At 40.0% G+C, this 22,739-nt stretch overlaps 1 protein-coding gene across 6 annotated transcripts in view; it reads right to left on the reverse strand.

Moving 5' to 3' along the window:
- UNC5D (unc-5 netrin receptor D) overlaps window positions 1–22,739 on the reverse strand; it is a 324,448-nt gene that overhangs the window by 17,953 nt on the left and 283,756 nt on the right. For all 6 annotated transcript variants that reach the window (XM_075123365.1, XM_048829132.2, XM_048829131.2 and 3 more), the window contains 4 exons: window positions 13,780–13,948; window positions 12,177–12,404; window positions 9,072–9,221; window positions 1,727–1,891 (listed from right to left, as the gene is read on the reverse strand). In XM_075123365.1, the coding sequence (XP_074979466.1) occupies window positions 1,727–1,891; window positions 9,072–9,221; window positions 12,177–12,404; window positions 13,780–13,948 (712 nt within the window). The remainder of the gene's footprint in view (window positions 1–1,726; window positions 1,892–9,071; window positions 9,222–12,176; window positions 12,405–13,779; window positions 13,949–22,739) is intronic.

Here is a 22,739-nt window from a genome sequence, read left to right on the forward strand (position 1 = left end):
GTATTCAGTCCCCCCCAGTCAAATTAGCCTCATCCTTCCATCACCTTTGGAGATAGACTAAGAAAACTTGCCATACTAGAATGTTCTCTAACATGTACCTGGGGTTTATGGACAGCTAGTCCTCCCACCACTGCAACATTTAACTGAGGAAAAATAGATGACTGCCCTTCTTGCAGATTTCTATCACAATACTGTTGGACCGAGTCATGCAGGGGGAAACAGAGATGCAACAAAAATCCCCAATAGCATACAAGGGAGATATGAAAAACCAACAGAGAAGTAATGTTTTCAATTAGCTATTTATTATCTGTATGCTCCATTATGCTAAATGCTGTACAGACACACTCCCGTGGCCTGAAGAGCTTACAATGTAAATTGACATGACAGAAAATGCCTCCATTATCCTTATTTTATAGGTGGGAAACTGAGGGTACAAAGAGATTAAGTGACTTTCCCATGCAAGGAGTCTGTGCTGTGGCAGAGCTAGGAACTGAACTCAGAGTCCCAATCCAATGCATTAGCCACAAGGGCCTCACTCGTTTTTTTGAAAGGGCTTCACCACAATGTGTAAATGGTTGCTCTGTCACCTTTGTACTTGTAAGAAACCTCTGTTCTCATATCCTTGAAAGTTTCAACATTCTCTGTCTACTATTGATAACCTCTTCCACAATTCATATTCTTTCTCTGAAATCCAGCACTAAGCCTATGTATTATACATACCACAAGGCTTCATAGGAGAAGCCTGATTATTCAGGACAGGTCCTTTTCCATGCTGATCACAAACAAACTCTTGTTGAACATTAAGGTAAATAATGCAAATCGAGACACAGCATCTATCAGGTGTTTTTTAAAAAAATACCTGTTAGCCCTGAACATGATGATCTGTAAGACTTTGAATGCCCAAAATAAAAATCCAGCACTGAATCCAGAAACTGAGTTAACATGATAAAGCCACAATCCTGCAACAGCTAACCTCATCTAGAGGGGGAAGAAAGGATAGCCTTGTGGCTAAAAGACTTAAATCTCTCCATGCCTCATTGTGTTCATCTGCACAACACAATGTGCCTTACCTCTTCCCCTTTGAATGCTTCAGGCCAATCTATCATTGCCACAGGAAACTATCGTTGTGTGGTATTATTACTTATTGTTGTGATAGTCCTATTTAGTCCCCCTTCCTCTGCATAATGCCTTTAGTTATTTACCTTTGCACATGCATAGTGGGCCATTTTCCCCAGAAATCTCACAATGCTTTTCTCACATTAATAAAGCAGGCCCCCAAAGCGTAGATGAGATACCTATTGTTATGACAGTCATCGCCAGGTGGTCCTGCTATGCACAGTCTTCCAAGTCCTTCTACTTGTGAGCAAATGTTCAGGTTTGTTAAGACATGCTGTGTGAGGAGCAGATTTTGTCCTTTCCCTTAGGAATTGAGATTCTCGGATGGCAGGATTTGCCTGCATGCTTTTTGACCACCTCAGTTCAATGACTGGTGTGGGTGTGTAAATAAACCAAGTTACTTTTATAATATACCCAAACTCTGCATCAAAGACCTCTCCTTCACTGGGAAGCTGAGCTGAAAAGCAGCAGCTCTCCAGAGGGAAAATGCTGGCTACAGATATAAAGGCAACACTATTTTACATGGGGTAAACTGAGGCAGGGTTGTCTCCAATGTTACACAGCAACTTAGTGACAGAGGAGGGAACAGAACTAGATGAAAAAAAGTTACCTCTAGAATAGATGTCTGGATCTGTAGGATCTGCTCATGGCCCTTGACTTGCCGAACACAGATCTTGCAGGACAGGTGTGTGGTCGCGGGAGTGTAACGCTCCAGTGAAAAGGCACAGTGCAGTGGCTGCTGGTTACTGCACCACACACGAGAGAAAGGAACTTCCTGTGAAAGAAATACATCCCAAAGGAGAGAGAAGCTGTGACAACTGCAAAGCAGGAGACAAATAATAATTATATACACGATTTTGTTGGAATTCTTTTATAATAATGTCCCTGTGAATGTCGAGTTGCACAAAACTAATTAATGTCAATTCCAATTGAAAACTGCAATGTTAAAATTACTGCAAGCTTAAATTTCACTCAGCGACATGGATGACCAGAGAGAATTAAACTTTATTTTTTTTAAACTCCTCTGAGTGAAATACATTTATTATCCCCATCAGACTCCAGAATTCCAAATTCTTGCCACACCCTGGAGCTCTCTAGTTTTCACAATAAGCATTATAGAATCCTTGAAACTGGAGATGGAAAAGAAAGACCCCCTCCCTTAGGTCAACCAGTCTTCCATGAGCCAGTGCAGGATCAAGCCACACAGCACATTTTCCAGTGCCACCTTCAGTCCAATTTTAAATCTGAGTGATGGGGCTTCAGCCACTTCTCTTGAGAGACTTATATACAGCACATTACACCTCACAGTTAGGGAAATGTCTCCTGCATTCAGCCTGTTTTCCTTTCTACTTTAGCCTATTTTGTTTTTTTCTTTTTGGACCACCTCACACTGCTCCTTTACCATCTATGAACAACACAACCATTACTGTAATGGGTCAGTATAAAACTTCAGGTATTCCTGGCTACCCTGATTTCCTAGGACGATGAGGGTCTGGATGTGCGCAGGAGAGCACATGCCCAATAGGAGCAATTAGAACTTTAGTGTTATGAAAGGGATCCAAAGAAAACTATTACCCCACTCAGGGAAAGTTATTACAGGAGTCCTATATCCTTGCCTTGCAATCATCTGAACAGGGAAAGTAATTCAAACAGTCCATTAATTTAAAAATATTTTAAAGTCACAACAAATTTACAAACTAGAAAGTGTGTGTGTGTGTGGGGGGGAATAAGCATTAAATGGCTCAGATGAGGCATTATCTTAACATAAAGGAAGAGAATTGGGTTTCAAAGGCAGATTCAAATATATTATTTTGCACCAGTGTTGGTTTCCCTGCCTGTGTTCTCTTTAAATTTTAGCTCCGTAAATACTGAAAGAAAGACTTGATTTAAGAAGTGTGCAGAGCTGGCCACTGAAAGAAAGAACAGAAATCAGATTTAATCTGGTCATACTTAATATTATGGTTCCATTTGTAAAGCGTTAATAAATTAATTGATGCTAAAGCATATTATAGACATGAGTGTGTTTTAAATGGCTATACTCATAGATATGATGGTCAGAAGGGACCCTTATGATCATCTAGTCTGACCTCCTGCACAATGCAGGCCAGAGAATCTCACCCACCACTCCTGCAATTAACCTCTCACCTACGTCTGAGCTATTGAAGTCCTCAAATCATGGTTTAAAGACTTCAAGGTTCAGAGAATCCTCCAGCAAGTGACCCGTACCCCATGCTACAAAGGAAGGTGGAAAACCCCCAGGGCCTCTTCCAATCTGCCCTTCCTGAGAAAATTCCTTCCTGACCCCAAATATGGTGATCAGCTGAACCCTGAGCATGTGGGCAAGATTCACCAGCCAGATACCCAGGAAAGAATTCTCTGTAGTAACTCAGATCCCATCCCATCACAGGCCATTGGGCCTATTTACCATGAATAGCTAAAGATCAATTAATTGCCAAAATCATGCTATACCATCTCCTCCATAAACTTATCGAGTTTAATCTTGAAGCCAGATAGGTCTTTTGCCCCCACTGCTTCCCTTGGAAGGCTATTCCAGAACTTTACTCCTCTGATGGTTAGAAACCTTCGTCTAATTTCAAGTCTAAACTTCCCGATGGCCAGTTTATATCCATTCGTTCTCGTGTCCACATTGGTAGTGAGCTTAAATAATTCCTCTCCCTCTCTGGTATTTATCCCGCTGATGTATTTGTAGAGAGCAGTCATATCTCCCCTCAGCCTTCTTTCGGTTAGGCTAAACAAACCAAGCTCCTTGAGTCTCCTTTCAGAAGACAGGTTTTCCATCCTACCATAGGCTTTGCGCCTCCTGCCATTACAAAGACAAAAAGCAACACAATCAGCTCACCTCCTTCTCCCTAATACACAAAGAGGGATCTCACATCAGTAGAAGATGTTATAGATGACTATAAGCAACCATTTAGCTGCTGGACTCTAATCAAGTGTTTATAATTTAATCCTCATTAAATCATGTATTAACCCTCTTATAAGCTAATTATAAATTGATCCTTAACATAAAGTGTGACCTTTAATATTTCATTTCAGTGGAAAACACATGAGCTACTCTTCCTTACCTCCCTTTTCTACACCAGTTCTATCCAAGGGGAGCCCCTTTTTCATCAGTAGATAAGACTCGGTGCACTCACAGAAACCTATATCCCCTATGAAACTAATTATACGATGATACTTTGTACATCTGCCGCCCGCTTCCATTGGAGACGTCAATTCACTTTCCAAACAAAAATATCATTGCGCCTTTCTGAAGGCTAATACAGATTAGAGATCATTTTACTCACCCCTGAAATGCAGCTAACTCTGCATCTTCTCAAGACTGTCAGGGTTTACACAAAATGATGCACTAAGTAGTAATTAGAAGAGCTATCTTTAGCTCCTGAGTCCGTAGCAGTAGCAAGATACCAATGGTGATAAAGAAAACATTAAAAAAATATTAAAAATGGAGCAACTGTAATTAGATTTTTTCCAGAGTAATCATCTTTGCTTTCATTTGGAGTGGAGAGGGACTCATGTGGGAACTCACTGAGCTGAGAAGAATTATGTGAAAAGTAATACAAGAGGACAAAGTATTGTGAAGTTATGAGTGTTGTGGAAACACTTTTAGTTTGATTCCCCATTATAATTAGGCTCCTAGCAGATGGAGAGAATGTAAATCATCTCCTATCAGGAGACAGGCTCTGGATCCTCCAAGACACAGAAGGTGCTGGGAAAAACAGCTGCTTTTTACTTAAGGAAGATGGCTGTCTGGCTTCATACCTTGTTTGTCTGAGCTTTATCCTGATCTGACACTCACCGTCTAGAGGGGTTTCCCTATCATTTGTGAAAGTGGTGGGAGGGAGCCCAAGCTTTAAGTGTCTGCTTCTGTGTGATAGCCAACATGACCAAATGCAGCTGGTATATTACAGGAGAACGCTCCCCCTGATACTGTTGGATCTTTTGTGGGATTAACCTCTACTGCTTTTCCTTTCGATTCACAATTTGTAAAAAGCATCCTACCACAGGCTTTGCGCCTCCTGCCACTGCAAAGACAAAAAGCAACACAATCAGCTCACCTCCTTCTCCCTAATACAGAGAGAGGGATCTCGCATCGGTGTGCTTGCTGGCAGTGCACCGTGGGGTGACACTTGATTATGACACATTGCCATGGCATTCGGTTACTTGATAGAAAGATTTTCTAAACTGGAAACCCGGATGCGGGTTCCTCCTTCCTCTGAATTTCAAGTGGGCGGACCTGAGTGCCCATATACATACTGCCCCGCCTCTATATTTTCTGATTCAGGTTCAACATCCTGTTTTCCAGGCAGTTGTGCAGGTGACTGTTGCAAAACACAAGTTAAAGCAGCCACAGTCTAGGCAAACCTGGTGGTCTTAGGGCATCACAAAAGCTACCATAAGGGAGACGGGGCACAGCTTTCAGCACTCCCAGACCATGCTGCATTGGGATCTCATCATTAGGCAGGAATCGGGTGCCTTTTTTGCCTGACAGGAGCTGTGCGCTGCTCTGTCTGGGTGCTAAGTATGGCATGGACATGCGCCTTATCTCACTCCCACTTCCAAGCCTCTTGCATACTGCCCACTCTGCAAGGAACAAAATCCCTGTCTGCTGCTTATGAAGCCACCACTGGGTCATCATTCAAATCCCTTCCAACTTTGCCACGTGCTCTCCAAGAACTGAATTATTTCTCTCTCTCACACACACACAAAATTGAATGGAACAATCAAGATGCACACACCAAACCCAATTATCTGCAAGTTAGGAACATGGGAATTGCCAGTCTGGATCTGCCCTAGGTCCATCTATCCAGTGCTACATTTAGCTCCTGAGTCAGTAGCAAGATACCAATGGTGATAAAGAAAACATTAGAAAAATATTAAAAATGGAGCAACTGTAATGAGATTTTTCCAGAGTAATCATCTTTGCTTTCATTTGGAGCGCTAAATGTAGCATTTATAGACTTACTTGTGTGTAAAAACCCACAGGAGGCCAACATGGGATAATATACTTCCCACAGTATGCCTCATGCTGGTCTCTGATGTAAGAGATTGGTTTATGGCCTGAAGTATAAGATTTTATAATCCGTATCTGAGGTATCAACAGCAGTCATCCTCCTCTTCCACAAAGTCCGTTACCTTCCCCTTGTTGGGTCACATCTACAAAGATTGTAAGTTCTTTGGGACAGGGTCTTTTAATAGCTCTGTAAAGTGTCAAGCACGCACGGAGTGCTGTCAACATGAGCCTCTTTCAGTCCTCCTTGGTTGGGGGGAAAATGTTGAGGGTGGGACATGAAATAAAAAGGGAGTCAACATTGGAGAGAAATTTGCAGAACCCTGGAGAAACAGATCTTAGGGCTCGGGCTCACGCTTGGGCTTTTAGAGGACAGAAATTGGTGACATTTATTTGTTCACGCAGGGCCCAAATCTAAGCTGTCAGATGATCTAAAGATTCATCACAGACCACGTTTCACTGAGCAGAGAATATGAAGTTAGTGCAAATTGTGCTGCAGTTCCTATTAAAAAATAATAATAATTATTTCTCAGCCATCCAAGTCGTTCAAATTACATACAATTATAAAATGCAAATATTTATTTGGCTTCAGTATCATCCTGTCAAATCCATTTCAATGACAAAGATTTTGCAGACATTTTTGTTCGCCGCCAGAGCGGCAAGAGTGGTTTAATCTGAGCACTGCATGTAAAATTCTGCAGGTTCCTGATCCCATCCATCCCAGTCTGCGCTCTTCTTAGAGAGACATAGCACTTATTACTTAAATGCTGCTATCTGGGATATGGCTCCCTCATCTGATATTTTTATCTCTCAGCAATACATTTAATAGTTATTTTGGAGGGTGCCACTCGCATTAGATCCAGCGAAGTGAGGCCCTTACAACCCATAAAGATAAATATGGAGAAATTTGCATGGCTATCAGGACTTATTTTAACAGCACCCTGCAGCTCAATTTGGCTTGGAAGCGCCAGAATATTGCTTGCCAGCAGAGTACACACATACCTAGGTTTAACACACCATAAACAATGTATTTATTCATAGAAATTGTACATGGCATTAGAGAAAGTGCTGAACCACACACAAAATGCTTTGGGGCCTCCAAGTAACTCTCACCACTTTGCACATACTCACATCCAGCAAGGAGATAATGTCCTAAAGACATCATTCTGTAGAAATAAACAACCAGAAATAACTCTCACCCACAGTCTTGAAATACACAGGGGAAGAGAGTTGGAAAGATCCCAGTGGGTCATCCAGATTATCCTTCCCTGGCTAGACTTTATCATCCAGTCTAAAATTAAATGGCTGATTCCTTCTCTCTTATGTAACTGCAGCCCCCCACTGCAGATGTCCATGCAATAAGCCACGTCAGTGCTAAAATGTAGAATTCTGTGAACATTGAAACTACAAGCATTTGCACTGACTGCTCAGTATAGGAGTATGGGAACATACATCCCTCTGAACAGTAGCATTATCTACCACTAACGTTGTTGAAATGAGTTGTTTTGCTGCACTAGCTGTGACAACGGGGACTGAATTCTCTCCATTGTAATGTGTTGGCTTTGCTGTAGGTGCCAGGGTGTGCAAATTCATTTAAGCCACACCAGTGTCACTATGAGATCTGCTCTTGTATACACTGGACATTTAAATGATACTAATTCTTTATAGTGGAACCTGTGAAAGACACTCCACCCTCTCTTACTAAAGCAATCTGAAGAGACCAGCACAAAGTACCCCAAATGTATTGTGTGCAACTGCATTCCACCTTTATTAGAAGAGTCTTCTGTAAGCAGGATATTTCTAATGGTGCCTTGAATCACTCTTGATTGTACTGCAAGGTTTTTACTCTCTGGGACGGGTTAATCAGGAGGTGATGTAGATTTGATATTAACTGAACTCTGTAGTGGCCTTTGTCTATGGGTAAGCAAACCCTAAACTGTGATTAGCAGAAAAGCTTAGTAATGCACATAGAACTACAGATTTTAATGCGTGTTTAACACAGGTGGGAGGTGTGCCTATAGGTTTGTTTCGTAAACTGTAAAATAAACAAATGTAATAGAACAAGATACTTTGATACTTCTTCAGAGCAGGTTGTGGGTAAACATTCTCTTTCCTCCTCCACTAAAATTACGTGGCATAAATTACCTTCATGCTCTATTATCTGTATTTCTAGCATAGGGCATGCATTCTGGCTCAGTTTCACTGATATTTAGGACAATCTGCTTATACGTTTAGGGCTACTTTTGCCCAGAGATCACAAGAGACCCTGCTTTCCGCTTCTCTGCCTACTTGTTTGCAGGGTATGTGAAATGACATACTAATTAAGCTCCTCTCTTTTATTTTCACACACTTTGTGCCAATGGATTGCTTACAATTTTCAGGGACGAATGCATTTGATAGGCTCTTTCCATCTTAGACAGCCTCTTTAATTAATGCATCACAGGCAGGAGAACTTGCTGCTCTATCATTTCTAAGCCTAAATGGATACATGCTATGGTTTGAACCCATGACAGTCAAATGCATGCAGACATGCACTCCATTTCAGCTGATCATTCACTGTTTGCATTAAGTCCAGGAATGACAACTCAATTACTGATATCGAAAACCTGCTCCTAACGGGAATGATGATGTTGAGCCTGAACGTAGGGAGTTAGTTGGGGCCAAATGCAACGTGGGGGGAAATAAAAGCATGTTTCTGTAAGCTGAGAGAGATTTACAACCACTGTGCTTTCCATGACATGTTTCATTCCTCATTTCTCACAATCATCGTTGCATTTTTTGTTGGCTGCTCAGAGATTAAATCCACGCTTTTCTTTCGAAAACAAAATAAAAGAGGCAGCTGCCTTGCCTGCATTCTGCTTTTACTGGTAAAAACTCATACTGCCTCTGAATTTAAAAGAAAAAGTAGAATATTGACAAGTACCTGACATGCAGTAAATGGTTTAATTCTCCAGAGGAAAGGGGGGATATCAAGAACAGAGATCTGAAGACTAAAGGTATTTCCTTTGAAATGCAGCAACTTAGGTTCCTCCAGCAACTGTCCTCCTTGTTGTCTTTCACCTGAAACCACTTCCTAGGAGGCGGGAAGAAAAAACAAAACAAAGATGAGGCTTACTGGGTCTTTACTATTGAAAATATCAATATTAACACATGTGCATGCTCGTTAAAGGTGCCAGACAGACAGCCCTGCAAAATGAATCCATCGTGCTGCATGGCCCTGATAAGGTGAGTTGGCACGGATATGTAGGGACCACACTTTGACAGTGGAGAAGGGGGAATTCGGTCCCTGTGCCTCTATCAGTCCTTTTTTCCCTGCTTGGATGGTGGCTTTTGTGACCTGGATGCCAGTCCCCTGGGATTTGGATTGAGCACATCAACCTGTTTCACACAGAAATCAATGGAAGTCAGGTACCTAGGTACTTTTGAAATTGCCACTGGGTTCCTATCTGCATCTTTAGGCACCTAAATACCTTTATAAATCGGGCCCTGGGAGTTTTGCCATTGAATTGAAGTGGGACAAGGATTGCACCCCATGTGTCAAGTACCACATGCATCCATGTTCTACAGAAAGAATAACATGTCAAAGAATAGCAGATGGGAAACATCTGATGATTCCTTTGGTTTGGGTCCTGTCAAAGCTGCAGCATCATACATCTGGACTGGGCTGGCTGGGACCTTTGCCTATATGTCAGTCCCCTACACTGCTATTATTATTTGTATAGGGCTAAATTGTGACCCAAGGAGAAGAGAAGGGTGCACCTGTGGAGACTGCCCAGATCAGAATCATCGCATGGCTGCCACTCCTCATCCAGTGGGGGAGCATTTACTCTGTCCCCCACATGCTGGCCAGAGCAGCTCAGGTAGAGTGTAGGGGGAAGTGAATTGTGCATGGAAAAGTGCTGGCACAGTTTACTTCCCTGCTAGCAGAAGGGGGAAATCAGAGATTGAATCTCGACACAGTCACAGTTTGGTCCCTGGAGCAGTGCAACCTTCCTCAAGGCTTGCGGTTACTCCAGGATGTAGCCTTTAGTGTTGATGATACTCTTGGCACCATCTGAGGTACAAAGAGAGACTACTACTGCCCCAAGGAGTTATTATACCTCCCTACTGTATGTTCCACTCCATGCATCTGATGAAGTGGGTTTTAGCCCACGAAAGCTTATGCCCAAATAAATTTGTTAGTCTCTAAGGTGCCACAAAGACTCCTGGTTGTTTTTGCTAAAAACACCTATGTTAAGTGAAGCAATATCCTCATTTTACAAATGGAGGCATGTAAGCTTGTACTGCAAATGAGCAACAGAACCCAGTAGTCCAGACTCAGACCAGCACTTCTATTTATCTATTGCTGACGTTTTATCTGATAATTACTCAATTTCTATATTTAAAAGGAAGCTGGCACTGAACTGACATAGGATATTTATAGAGAAAATAGAATTTCATACACATATAATAGTCTTATGTACAGACAACGTGTGCTGGTTTCTATAAGTGGAAAAAAATGGTAATTATTCTAAAAACATCAAAATCTAAAGTATAAACAGACGTGTCTTATTCATTTATTTTCATTAACATTAAGGAAAACAGTCTTCTAAGACTAGCCTCTAGTCTTCTTCGTTGTTTTTTTCTGAATGCAGCAGCAATTTTTGACCCAAAATGGTCCAAATAAATCAAGCTTTTTTGTTTGTTTTCTTTCAATAAAGTGCAGGCTGGATGAATCATTCAGCAGGAGAATAGCATGCTATAAGAACGAGTCTGAAAAAAACAGTGGTAGGTTGCTTTTGCTCTGGATGAGACAAACTTGTTTCTGGTTTTCCCATATGTGCCATTTTCACAGTTCCTCTGTTGCAGAATACTGGTTTCTGGAATTTCTGTTTGCTAAAGTGCTTTGAAGCCCTGTAGTATTACTGTTTTGAACATTCTTTATTACGGCATACATGCACACAACAATGGGACAGACTCCGTAGCCAATTAACATTCTTGTAGCTCCGCTGAAGTCAGTGGGCTACACAGATTTATACCCGCTCAGTTTCTGACCCAGTGCAAGTTAGGGGTGCGTCTATGTACCTTTGTATGCAAGATCAGAACTGGGGCCTTAGAATTTCACCCAGATTTACCAAGACAAATATTACTAGACATTAGTGGTACGTACCATCCATCTTTCAGCAGTGAGTGCACAGCTACCACACTTCTCTAGCTACCACTAGCTTTTCTTTTGTTAAAAACGGAACTGTACGAGAGCGTGCTTTGTTAAGAGCACCATGCTTCTGTGAGGTAAAATAGGAATGGGGAAAAAAAATTAGCTGTCTCAACTGTCTTCATCTCTATTCCCGAAAGACACGTGCTTTATTCCAGCTGCAGCCACGGCAAACTCCAAATAAGGCAATTTTTACAGAAACACCATGTGAAAAAAAAATTGTATTAATTTTGATTAACTACCACAGGGTTCCATTTGAGGTTTTTAAAAGATATTATGCACAATTATTGTGCAACTCTTATGGAAAGGGTCAAAAAACACCGACCAATTCTTGCTGCAATTCAAAAAAAGGGAGACATGACTAATGAGAACGTAAAGGTTAATGACCCTGATAAATATGACACATCACAGGATAAGTGGCTGATATTTTAGTATCTGTATCACAGTAACACCCCATTGTACTTGGTGCAGTGCAAATGCATAATGAAAGAGGGTCTCTGGGCAAATCACTTCATGTCTCTGTGCCTCTGTTTCCTCTCCCACACTTTAAGTGCTTTGGAGCAAAGACACACTGCAGGTCAGTGGATGGGCCAGGAGTAGCGTCCTGGTCTCCGGAGTTCCAGTCCAGTGACCTCGCAAAGTGAACTAAATCACATATGATGAGTGGCAGCATAAAGCTCCATGGGGCAGGAACCATCTTTTTGTTCTATGTTTGTGTGGGGCCGAGCACAACGGCCATGACTAGGGCTTTAAGGTGCTACAGTAACACAAATAATAAACAACAATTCTGTAGAAAAATAACTACAATAAAATTCACGAGTTAAAATAATTTACCTGAAATGCACAAGGGGTGTTGTCCATACAGTACACTCTCAGACTGTAATCCAGCGAATTGCAAGACATGCAGCCAAACACTGCCACTTTCAGCTGTTTAACCGCGCAGTCAGAGATGGGCTCCCCGGCGAGTGCGTAAGTTCCAAAGCGGTCTAAGAGAATGTGACAGGCATAAGGATCCAACAGGCAGTAGCAGGAAGTAGTTTCCTCTTCCATGGACATCACTTCCTATGTAATGAAAATCATATTTCAAAATCAGAAGGCTTTTTAGAACAGGTGCCGGGACATTTCTGTTAGTTTCTTTTCATTTTTTTCTAATTTGTTTGAAACATAAAATACTTTGTGGCCAAGATCGCATAGACTTTACTCATTCAAGTATTCGCAGTCTAGCCCTGAGTCAGCACCAGCACTTATGGCTGTGTGCAGAATCCATTGTGAGCAGAACGTAGAAATAATAATGATGCAGAAGCAATTTTAACATCTTCTTAAGTGTTCTTGGATTTCTAGCTAATTTTTCCTAAGGTCAGGTTAAGAAATTACCTTGAAGAAGGAAGTCAATAAGCAAACCTTGAAAAACAGTCTGCAGCTAACATCCTCTTATAGCAACTATCAAGATAATGTTTATTCTGATCCAAAAAAAAATACAACGTTTTGTCTTCACGTACTCTTTTGCCGTGTTGTATTGTCATTAGATAAATGGTTTGGGGAATTTGCACTGCAGTATTTCATTTTTCCTCAATAGTCCTTGAATACTGGCAACCAGTGCTGATGAAACTGACCGAGTACTGAATGCAACAGCATCAAGTATAGAAGAACTATGCTGAACTTGAAATGAGGCAGAGAAGTGCAACAAATAGGAAAAAATCCTTGGGGAGGGGCAGGCAGAGAAGGTTAAGAAAGTCATGGATGGTTTTACTGTTGGGCTTTCCCACAGCGTGAGGAAAAATGGGAAGACTCAATTGAATTGACTGATACTTTGAAAGCTTTTGAACTGCAAATGGGAACTACTTTATGCAGCATATAATAAACCCGTACACATTACTGATACAGGTTAATCCAATGAGGCAACCAATTAAATGGAATATAAAATGGCATGAAATATGTAGAAGACTACTCTAGAAATGTAAAAATATTAAACTTCATGCTTTGGTTCTTAAGGAATTCCTTACCTTTCTTTCCATCATGGTAAAGTTTTGCCCAGCTGGTCAGGTTTAGCTATGGGTGGGTCTCCTAGCAGAGATTAGACCTACTTGAATTTCTTAATGGCTTAGAAACAGCAGACAACAGTTGGGCAAAACTTTACCTGTCATAAGAAGAGGAGTACTTGTGGCACCTTGGAGACTAAAATTTATTTGAGCATAAGCTTTCATGAGCTACAGTTCACTTAAGCTAAACCTAAATCATATGACAGGGACAAGATCATAAAATGCAGTGACATTTTTCATCAGTTTTGAATTGCAGTGGGGGGAAAATGATTTTAAAAACATCTGGATTCATCTCTTCCCACCATCCCCATTTGACTAGCTCTAAGTTCAGCCTGGATGGTTGTATCTTATATTTTTGTCGCCAGTAGGGCCTTTGGAAAGGGGCAGTTTAAACTTACCTCCCATTTTCCTTGTTGTGTTCTTTTTTTCAAGTGAATATTCCAATGTTCAGAATTTACTTCTGCGCAATGCGGTATAGTCAAGGCAAAAGGAGTGGTGACAGTCACATCGAGAGGGCCACATGTGACTTCTGGACCAAGAAGAACTTCTGTGCCTTCTGGCTGTAGACTTCATGTGTCAATAAATATTAGAAGGGAAAAAAAAATCTCAAAGTATTTTTTAAAAGGAATGAAAACTTTTCTAGCATTTTTTTTTATCAAATTGGAATTGATTTATGTTAACTGCAATACACAAATATTTAAAATACTTGTAGCCAAAATCTGAGTGCCTCATCCATCTGCCACACAGACAAAATGGAAAGCCAACTGCTGTGCTAATTTCAGTATAGAATCTGAAGCTGGATATGAAAGACACTTATGAGGTCACATATAAGCTATCCTCCACTGGTCAGTTCAGGATTTTGTTTCTTTAAGTACTTTTCTATTTGAATAAATCAAATACAACATTAATATTACTCTATGTAAGTAAGGCCTATTTTATGCACCAGCTGGCAATATCACCATCTAATTCTTTTCTTGTCATCAACAATATTTTCATAGTAGTAAAGATAAACAAATTATGGTGTAAAAATACAGCCTCTCTCAAATTTTCTCAGATTGAGTATGATTTCCCTGGTTTGAGAACACATTTATATTCTGCCAATAGAACAAAATAGGTAATAGAGAGATAGCAGACATTAAGTTATAAATTTACAGTATCTGATACGAATCTCTTTCCCTGCTCATCCATTCAGAGCTAAATTTAACCTCCATCCCACACAAATCAATTTTCCTTCACTTTCTGTATTGTAAACACATATGCAAAACAATGACACTGAAGTGATAGAAAGGGTCCAATACAATTTTTAGACAAAAATGACATTGTTTAAATGTTATGCCCTGTCTTTATTTTATCTGAGGACTATATTTTGGGTCCATGTCTCAACCTTGTGGATTGTAAAAAGAAAAGGAGGACTTGTGGCACCTTAGAGACTAACAAATTTATTGAGCATAAGCTTTCGTGAGCTACAGCTCACTTCATCAGATGCATTCAGTGGAAAAAAATGCATCCGATGAAGTGAGCTGTAGCTCACGAAAGCTTATCATCAATAAATTTGTTAGTCTCTAAGGTGCCACAAGTCCTCCTTTTATTTTTGCGAATACAGACTAACACGGCTGCTACTCTGAAACTTGTGGATTGTGTTTTTATTACTAATGTTATCATAACTGCTGGCCAAAATCTGCCCATTGAACTGAAGACAGTGACGCTGCACAGACATAAGTCAGGAAAGAATTGGCATGTGCATAACCTTACTCATGATTTTTATTATTATTTATATCATTGAAGCACACAGGAGCCCTGGTCAATGACCACTGTACAAACACAGAACAAAAGGAGGGTCCCTGCCCCCAAACAGTTGACAATCTAAGTAATGTCAATTAGACTACTCACATGAATAAACTTAGATATGTGCTCAAGTGTTTGAAGGATCAAGCCTAAATGGAAAAAAACTGGGTATATAAATATATTCACAAATAAATAGGCTGATTCTGCTCTGCTGTTACAAGAGTCATAATAATAATTGTTCACAATTATTTGTGAAAGTGTTCACGAATCCCCAGAGTTGAGAAATCGTTACATTTGTTTATCTAAAAAGTCAAGCAAGAAGCGCATAATTCGGTACGTCTGCCATTCTCCTCTATATAAAGTCTGTCATCCAACCAGGGAGCAGAAACCCACCACTACCAAGTGGCTTTGATCACCAATAACACAACACAAATAGGCCCAGCTTCAGTAAAGCATTTAAGCACAAGCTTAATGTTCCATATGTCAGTAGTCCCACTGAATTTAAAAATAAGCATATGCTTAAGGGTTTTGCTGGATTAACGTCATAGCAAGTATTCCAAATGAATGGTTCAGAAACAACCCAGAGTCTCAAAACGTATTCATCTAAAGTACTTTAATTATGCTTGTGATTACTACATTTTTTCAAGAATCATGAATGGTTCACAAATAATTCACTACTATGAAAGTAAATAAGTATTTTCTCAAATATTTCAATTTATTTATTTTCCAAGTAATAAAGAAAGCATTTGAAAAATTAAATAAATGAAATCAAGCAGCAAGCAATGCTACCCTTTACCAATCACATCTGATTTAAACAGAGAGAAATAAATAAACCTGAGAGTACTGTGAAGAAACCCCTCTCTACAGCACAAAACTTCATTCACAAACAACTTTCATAAAAGATGCACTGAGTTTCTTGCAAATTCATAGAAATGGTCTTGGAATTATTAGAAACCCTCAAGACAAACTGCTATTTATTTATTTTGGGTAAGTTGTTCAATTATTACTCCCTTCTCTGCTGTAACTCAGGAACGACTGGTGCATTTTATCTCCTTATCTCCATTTTGATGCTGCTGCAGGAAGTGATAACAATACCATATTTCCAGAGAGTGAGTTAAACCCTAGTTATTTAACTTGGTAGGTGCATCTCTCTCCTATCTCACTCACAACAGGCACACGTCCTTCAACTCCTGCCCTCTATGCCAAATGGATGCTGCTGACAAATGCACAAAATACAGGTGCATGGGGGGCAGGGGAAGAGAGGAGGGAGTTTGCCAAAGTTACCTCCAGCACAAAGTTGGACAATTCATCTCCCATAGTGGGAACAAAGTATAGGTTAAGCCGCAAACAACACTACATTTACCCTCAGGGGCTGTGAATCGAGAGTTTTAGTCATGCTGCTGGTGAGGATTCCCAATAAGTCACATTTTTTAATTGTCAAGAAGAAAACAAAACACTCTCACAAAAAGAAAGGAAGACGTCTGTCCGGAGGATGATGTGAAATGGACTGGGACAATGCACCTGTGGCCTAAAACTCCCCCCCCCTTCCCCCCGAAGAAGTAACGTGTCACTGAAACAGAATAGCCTCAATAATAGTCCCTGGCAGCCTTCCATGGTCACTGTGGCTCAGTGACAGTGACACTGTGTCCCAGCAGGACATTGGGGTGGGAGGAGGTATTGTTTCATATTCTCTGTGTATATATAAAGTCTGCTGCAGTTTCCACGGTATGCATCCGATGAAGTGAGCTGTAGCTCACGAAAGCTCATGCTCAAATAAATTGGTTAGTCTCTAAGGTGCCACAAGTACTCCTTTTCTTACTGTGGCTCAGTGTAATTGTTGACTGAGTAATAGTAGGGATGTATGTGAATGACCAATGACAAGCTCTTCTGAAACAAGCAATTTAATTGCTTTCAGAGAGTCATTTCCCCCGTTGCACATATTGTACAAACATAGGAATTCTGGGAATTATTTAATGCCAAATGAACTGAAATCAACTAATTAGATGAACTTTCGCACTTACTGCAAATAGCAGGAGTCTTTTCTATAATAACTGGCAAGGTATTAGGAATCTGATGCATTTCAGGGCTATTTATTAAGCAAGGCAGGGAAGGGAAACATTACAAGATGCAGGTATTTAAAATTCCCTTGGGTGCACAGTAAACAAATCAGTAACCAGATCTAATCCTTCCAAATCCATCAAAATCAAGAGCTTCACAGATTTCCAGTGAAGGAAAGAGAAATAGGCAATGGAGCTCTGCACAAATAGGAAATTATTCTCTGTGAAACTACATGAAAAAATGGCTATTTTATTTTACAATATTCTGCCTTTTGCACAGTTCAGAGGAAATGGTGGATTTTTGGTTGTGGGGTTTTTTTTTTTGGGGGGGGGGAGGCATCTCAATTACAAATTTGGAATTTCCATATTTTAAGATCAAATTTGATCATCAAACTAAAATTTCAAAATTTGAAAAATGTCATTTCCTTTCTAAAAATAAAGGAATATCTTTTTGCTGAAAATGGAACAATTTTTTAATTTTATAAATCCCTACAAAATAAGGGCTCAGTTCTGTGAAACTTAAAAAACAAAAACAAAAAAACAAAGCAGCAACTACTAGGGCAAAGAAATGAACTTGCATTTTGTCGATTTCATATTAACACTATGTAATCTTCATATGATAGGTGCCAGAGGAAATCCAATACTTTGTGAAGCGTCATTCAGTGTTCACAAAGTCCTTATGAGGCAAATGTTATTCCTTCCCATTTTACAGAAGGCACAGAGAGGTTAAGACTCAAATGGAAAGAGGTGGCCTCAACTTTTGGGTGGTTCGGGTTTGGATTTCCCAATACCGACACTGATTTTCCAGGGGCACTGTGCACCCAGAACTCCAAATAAAGTCATTCGGAGCTCAGCACCTCTGGAAATCAAGCAAAAAAGTGTTTCATACTGGGCATCAAAAACAGAGGCACCCAAAATCTGATGCTAACAGTCTGATTGCATTGGTATAAACGTTGACCCTGGGTTCCAGGCAATGATTAAAAGTTAGTTCACTGTGCTACTAGTCCCACCTGGTAGCATCTTACCACCCAGTCTGCACTGCTGTAAACAACTATGCATGGTGAAGAGAAATGATGAATTGTGGCCTAATTGTGGTAGAGCAAGAGAGAACTTTGGAGTCCTCACTCACAATGCCTGGCTCCGCCCACTACACTGGACAACATTTCCCGAGTCTTCAAACATTGCACAATGTGTTTCTGCTCATATTAATTCATAAATAAAGAAACCTGTGGTTCTTCTCTCTCTTTCTATGCTGTGGTACATAAAACTGCAGCATAATATTTTCCTCTTATTCTAACATAGCTGTAGGGACGATTAATGCTGGTCTGATCACCTTTCTAGCCTAGCTTTTGGAACCACATGCCTATCCGCAGTATAAAGGTAATTTTAATATGCTAAATACTGTCTTGATACAGAACACCATATTCTAATGGCACAGACACACAAGCAGATCAGAAGTGAGGCAGACATTGGCCCTAAGAAATACAATTGAAGGCAAAGATGACTCCCAGGAGTGGGTAGACTCCCAAATTCCACCTACAGAGGAAGCAACCATAGATATCCCAGAGAGAAATTTAACAGTAATTTTTTGCCACTGATCTTCCAGGCCCTGCAATAACTCTACATAAATAAGCCAATGGTGTGTGATTATCACATTCTTTACAACCTGAAAAAGACATTGAGCACAGCTGAGGATCTGGCCTTTAATTTTATTTTACCAGCATGCCTTCCTCAGTGGCTACATTTAGACTTGGCAGAAATTGATTTCTTTTTTTTAATCATTTCAATTGATAATGTTTATTTTAAGTATATTTTCATTTTTATTGATGTAATTTTCACCATTGCACCAACTTACGCCTTAAGAATTTTTTATTTTTAATCTATTTAATTTTCACAATTGCGAGAAATTATGGGGAGGTCAGTTAATAATGATTTAATAGTTGACATTGCAATATGGAAAGTTACTTCTATAACAGTTTAAACAAACTACTTTGATATAAGGATATCTGCCAATATCACATGCCAAAATATACAAACACTATTACATACTAAAGTAACTTTTTACTTCACCTATCTGTACATTTTGATTATTACTGAAGGAAATATTTTTTCATCAGTTAATGTGTTTTTGGTGAAATCAATGTTAACTGACATTTACTGAAAAATCTAATCCTTTCAAGCCTAGCTACATTGTCCAAGCATTCACCCCAGTGAGTACAATCAGCCAAGTCATTCCCAGTACTTCTGCCTGCTTGTTTGCGGCCCATCCCCTGTGACTGCCATCCTAGTGCTCTCTCACTGACTCTGATGCTGCCATGTTTTGAATTATTGCCCACAGGGTGTGTGTGTGTGTGTGTGTGTGTGTGTGTTGGGGGGAAACAGTTTTTAAGATTTCCTATTACAAAAACTAATAGCCTGTATTTCAATCTCCAAGCTACAGAGCTGGGAGATCTGGATCTTGAAATGGATTTTGGCTTGTAGGCTTGAAGTCAGTGTGAGGATGTTATGGAGAGGATTTAGCTTCCAAGAGAAGAATTGGTGCCCATTAAAAGCATGGTTTATGTTGGCTGTAGAAGTGGCTGCTCACGTATCTTCTAGTGGGAAGGCAGATCATCAGCAGGGGCTACAGGCCAGATGTTCTTCTCCCCTTACACATTGCAAAGGCATTGAAACCAGAAAGATGGGAGTGGTGCTAAAGACGTGCGCACTGTCAAGCCCTAGCAGGTTCTTTGCTTTAACTCAGTGTGGTTGGATGCAGGGTACGTTAGTGGAGGAGGAGAGGAGAGGCATTACGCTTGATGACTCCTGTTTTTCTATTGAATTGCTACTGGCTAAAAACAGACCAGCAATCAATGTGATATGTAAAGGTAACAGAGCTGACGGCATCTTGGCTCTGAATGAACCATAGTGCCTAGAGAAAGGAAGCCAAAGAGCTCCAGCTCTGTACATGGAGGCCCAAGATCTGTGCCTTGAATCTGGATTTCCCATGGTAATCCAGTCTCTGGGTGACAGGAATGCTAACTTTCATGTTACTTCAGACGCATAAATAAATAAATAAATAAATATATATACACACACACATATATACACACACACAAGCCGTTAAATATAAACAACAGAACTGGTTTGAAAAAAAAAAGGATGTAAATGAATTATTTAAAAAAATCCATTTAAAAATGAATATTTTGACAAGTTCAACAAACAGCAAAATATATGCAATATGCAGTCACATGCACAGTTTCCTTTACAACAGAAATGTGATGATTTATTGTTTTTGGGGCAATCAGTGTGGTGGGGGTGAGGAATTTTGCCCAGTTAGTGTAAAGTTCTACATTAACACAAATATTGCATGTTACATATTATATCTAAATCTGAATTAATCTGTCTTCTCACACATTTATGGGGAATTGATTGATTTAACAAATTAGATGCTTAAAAACTACATGCAAATCAATTTTGAAATGGCCAGTTTATATACACAGTGAAAAGCAGTGTCCATACCTTACATGGAGGTTAGGAAGTAACAATTCAATGAATATCTGAAATACATTCAGTTTTTCATGCAGTGTGGGTTACTGCATTTGATTATCATGGAATCATCACATTTCTGTTGGAATGCAATCAAACCAGAATGTCAGAGAGAGAAATAGGCAAATAGAACCTTGAATCCTGGAATTTTCCCTCCGCCACTTTTCTTCTTCTAATCTTTTCAATCAGCTCCTTTCCTCCTCTACCTTCATACTCTGACCTCATTTGAATTCATTCTACTCCAGTCTGGGATATCTATAAGGATGTATGTGGGTGATGTTTCTGGAAACAGTGCAGCTTTAGCACCAATAGTTTAATTTACACTTTTTCAAACACGTAAAAATGTATTTAAGTATATTACTACTTATGGTAGCACTCACAACTTGCTAATAATTTTCCAAACATTTAAGAAACAGTGGCCCCTGCTCTGACTTCACAATCTAAGGAGCTGACCTGACCTGTACAGGGTATTTTATTTTAAGTGATACAGGCCAGATATACTCAGATAATATGGTAATGGAAACTATACCAGTACCTAACATAGACAAATACATACATTTTCTCCTCCAAGTGTCTTTACAGTCAGACTGAGCATTGTTCGAGAAAGGTGGGCAATTCAGGTATGGGCCACTAGACTTGTGTATACACAGCCCCGTGCCACAGACGCCTGCCAAATGTTTCCTGCTTTGTTGGGAGAATTCTATGAACACTTAAAACACAAGTCCACTGCCCTGCCAGGAAAGGAATGTCTCAAAACTCCAGTACTGTGTAGTGAGTGATCCTATTTCCTCCTTATATTTGTATGTGATACATCCATCTCTAATCTGAGCACACACCATGATATTCATTTATGTGCCCTGTTTTCAATGTGGAACCAGCCACCTCGTTTGAGGAAATGACAATTTAAATGAGCACCATTTTGTATTTGCTACAACTAAGATAATGCAGTAGTTACTGGGTCCCATGTCACTCAGCAGTCTTTTGAAGCACAGAGTTCTGGTTCAACAGGTGAGAAGTTCTTACATTTACTACTTTAACTATGCTGCAATTAACTGGAGTGGAAATGATGTTTATGATAAATCACCTTAATAGGACTTGCTATTTCTTCCAGAAGAACTGGCAATAAACGAAAGGATGCACACTAATAAGGCCTAATTACACTATGTGGAGCCCCTTTTCAAAATGCAATCGGATTTGTGAACCTGTGGTTTTCCCCTTAGTGAAGGAAGATTCATGTTATTCAAACCTCTTCGTGAACACAAGCCATGGTTATCTTTTCAGCTGCATCTTTAATCAAGACTCATTTGGGCTATTCTCATCACTTTCATATTACAATCAGTGTGGTATTAAAATACACTGTTAAAATTATAGCAATTTGGACTGTCAGAGGGATAAAGTTTGTTTAAAAATAAAAAGAGGGAAACCTAAGAAAATTGTGACCAGACAAGATTTGAACACTTGGGGGCAGAATCTGCCCCAGTAATAATTGGGTTAGCCCTATTGTTTGCATTTGGCCTATATTCTGAGTTGAGTAACTTTCTATTACTCTAATCTGGATAATTGTAGGCTCACAATATTTTGTACTTTGATAGAACCTTCCAGCTGAGCATCTCATAGTACTTTACACACATTAAGTAAGTCATAGAAATGGGGAGGTATAGCAAATTTGCCCAACTCTTCAAAAGTGAATCTATCGCAGAGCTGAGACTAGAACACAGCCGTCCTGAAGGGCCCCCCTATAACCAGTAGATCCCACTCCTTTCACTATGCTGAGAGTTTGAAGTCTCATGCTTCAGGTTGTGAAATTATCACAAAAGATTCGCTCCTGCATGTCATTTTCCCCATGCATGTCAGGTATTGGCCACTTCTGTAGGTAGGATGTTAGTCTTGGTGAATGAGTGGATTGGTGTTGCATGGCATGTCACACTCGGTCCCTCAACAGAGCTGAATAACTGTATTCATTAGTTTCAGTTTTTAGTCTTCCCACT

The sequence above is a fragment of the Caretta caretta genome, chromosome 26 (genome assembly GCF_965140235.1).
Source record: "Caretta caretta isolate rCarCar2 chromosome 26, rCarCar1.hap1, whole genome shotgun sequence".
Lineage (NCBI taxonomy): Eukaryota > Metazoa > Chordata > Testudines > Cheloniidae > Caretta > Caretta caretta.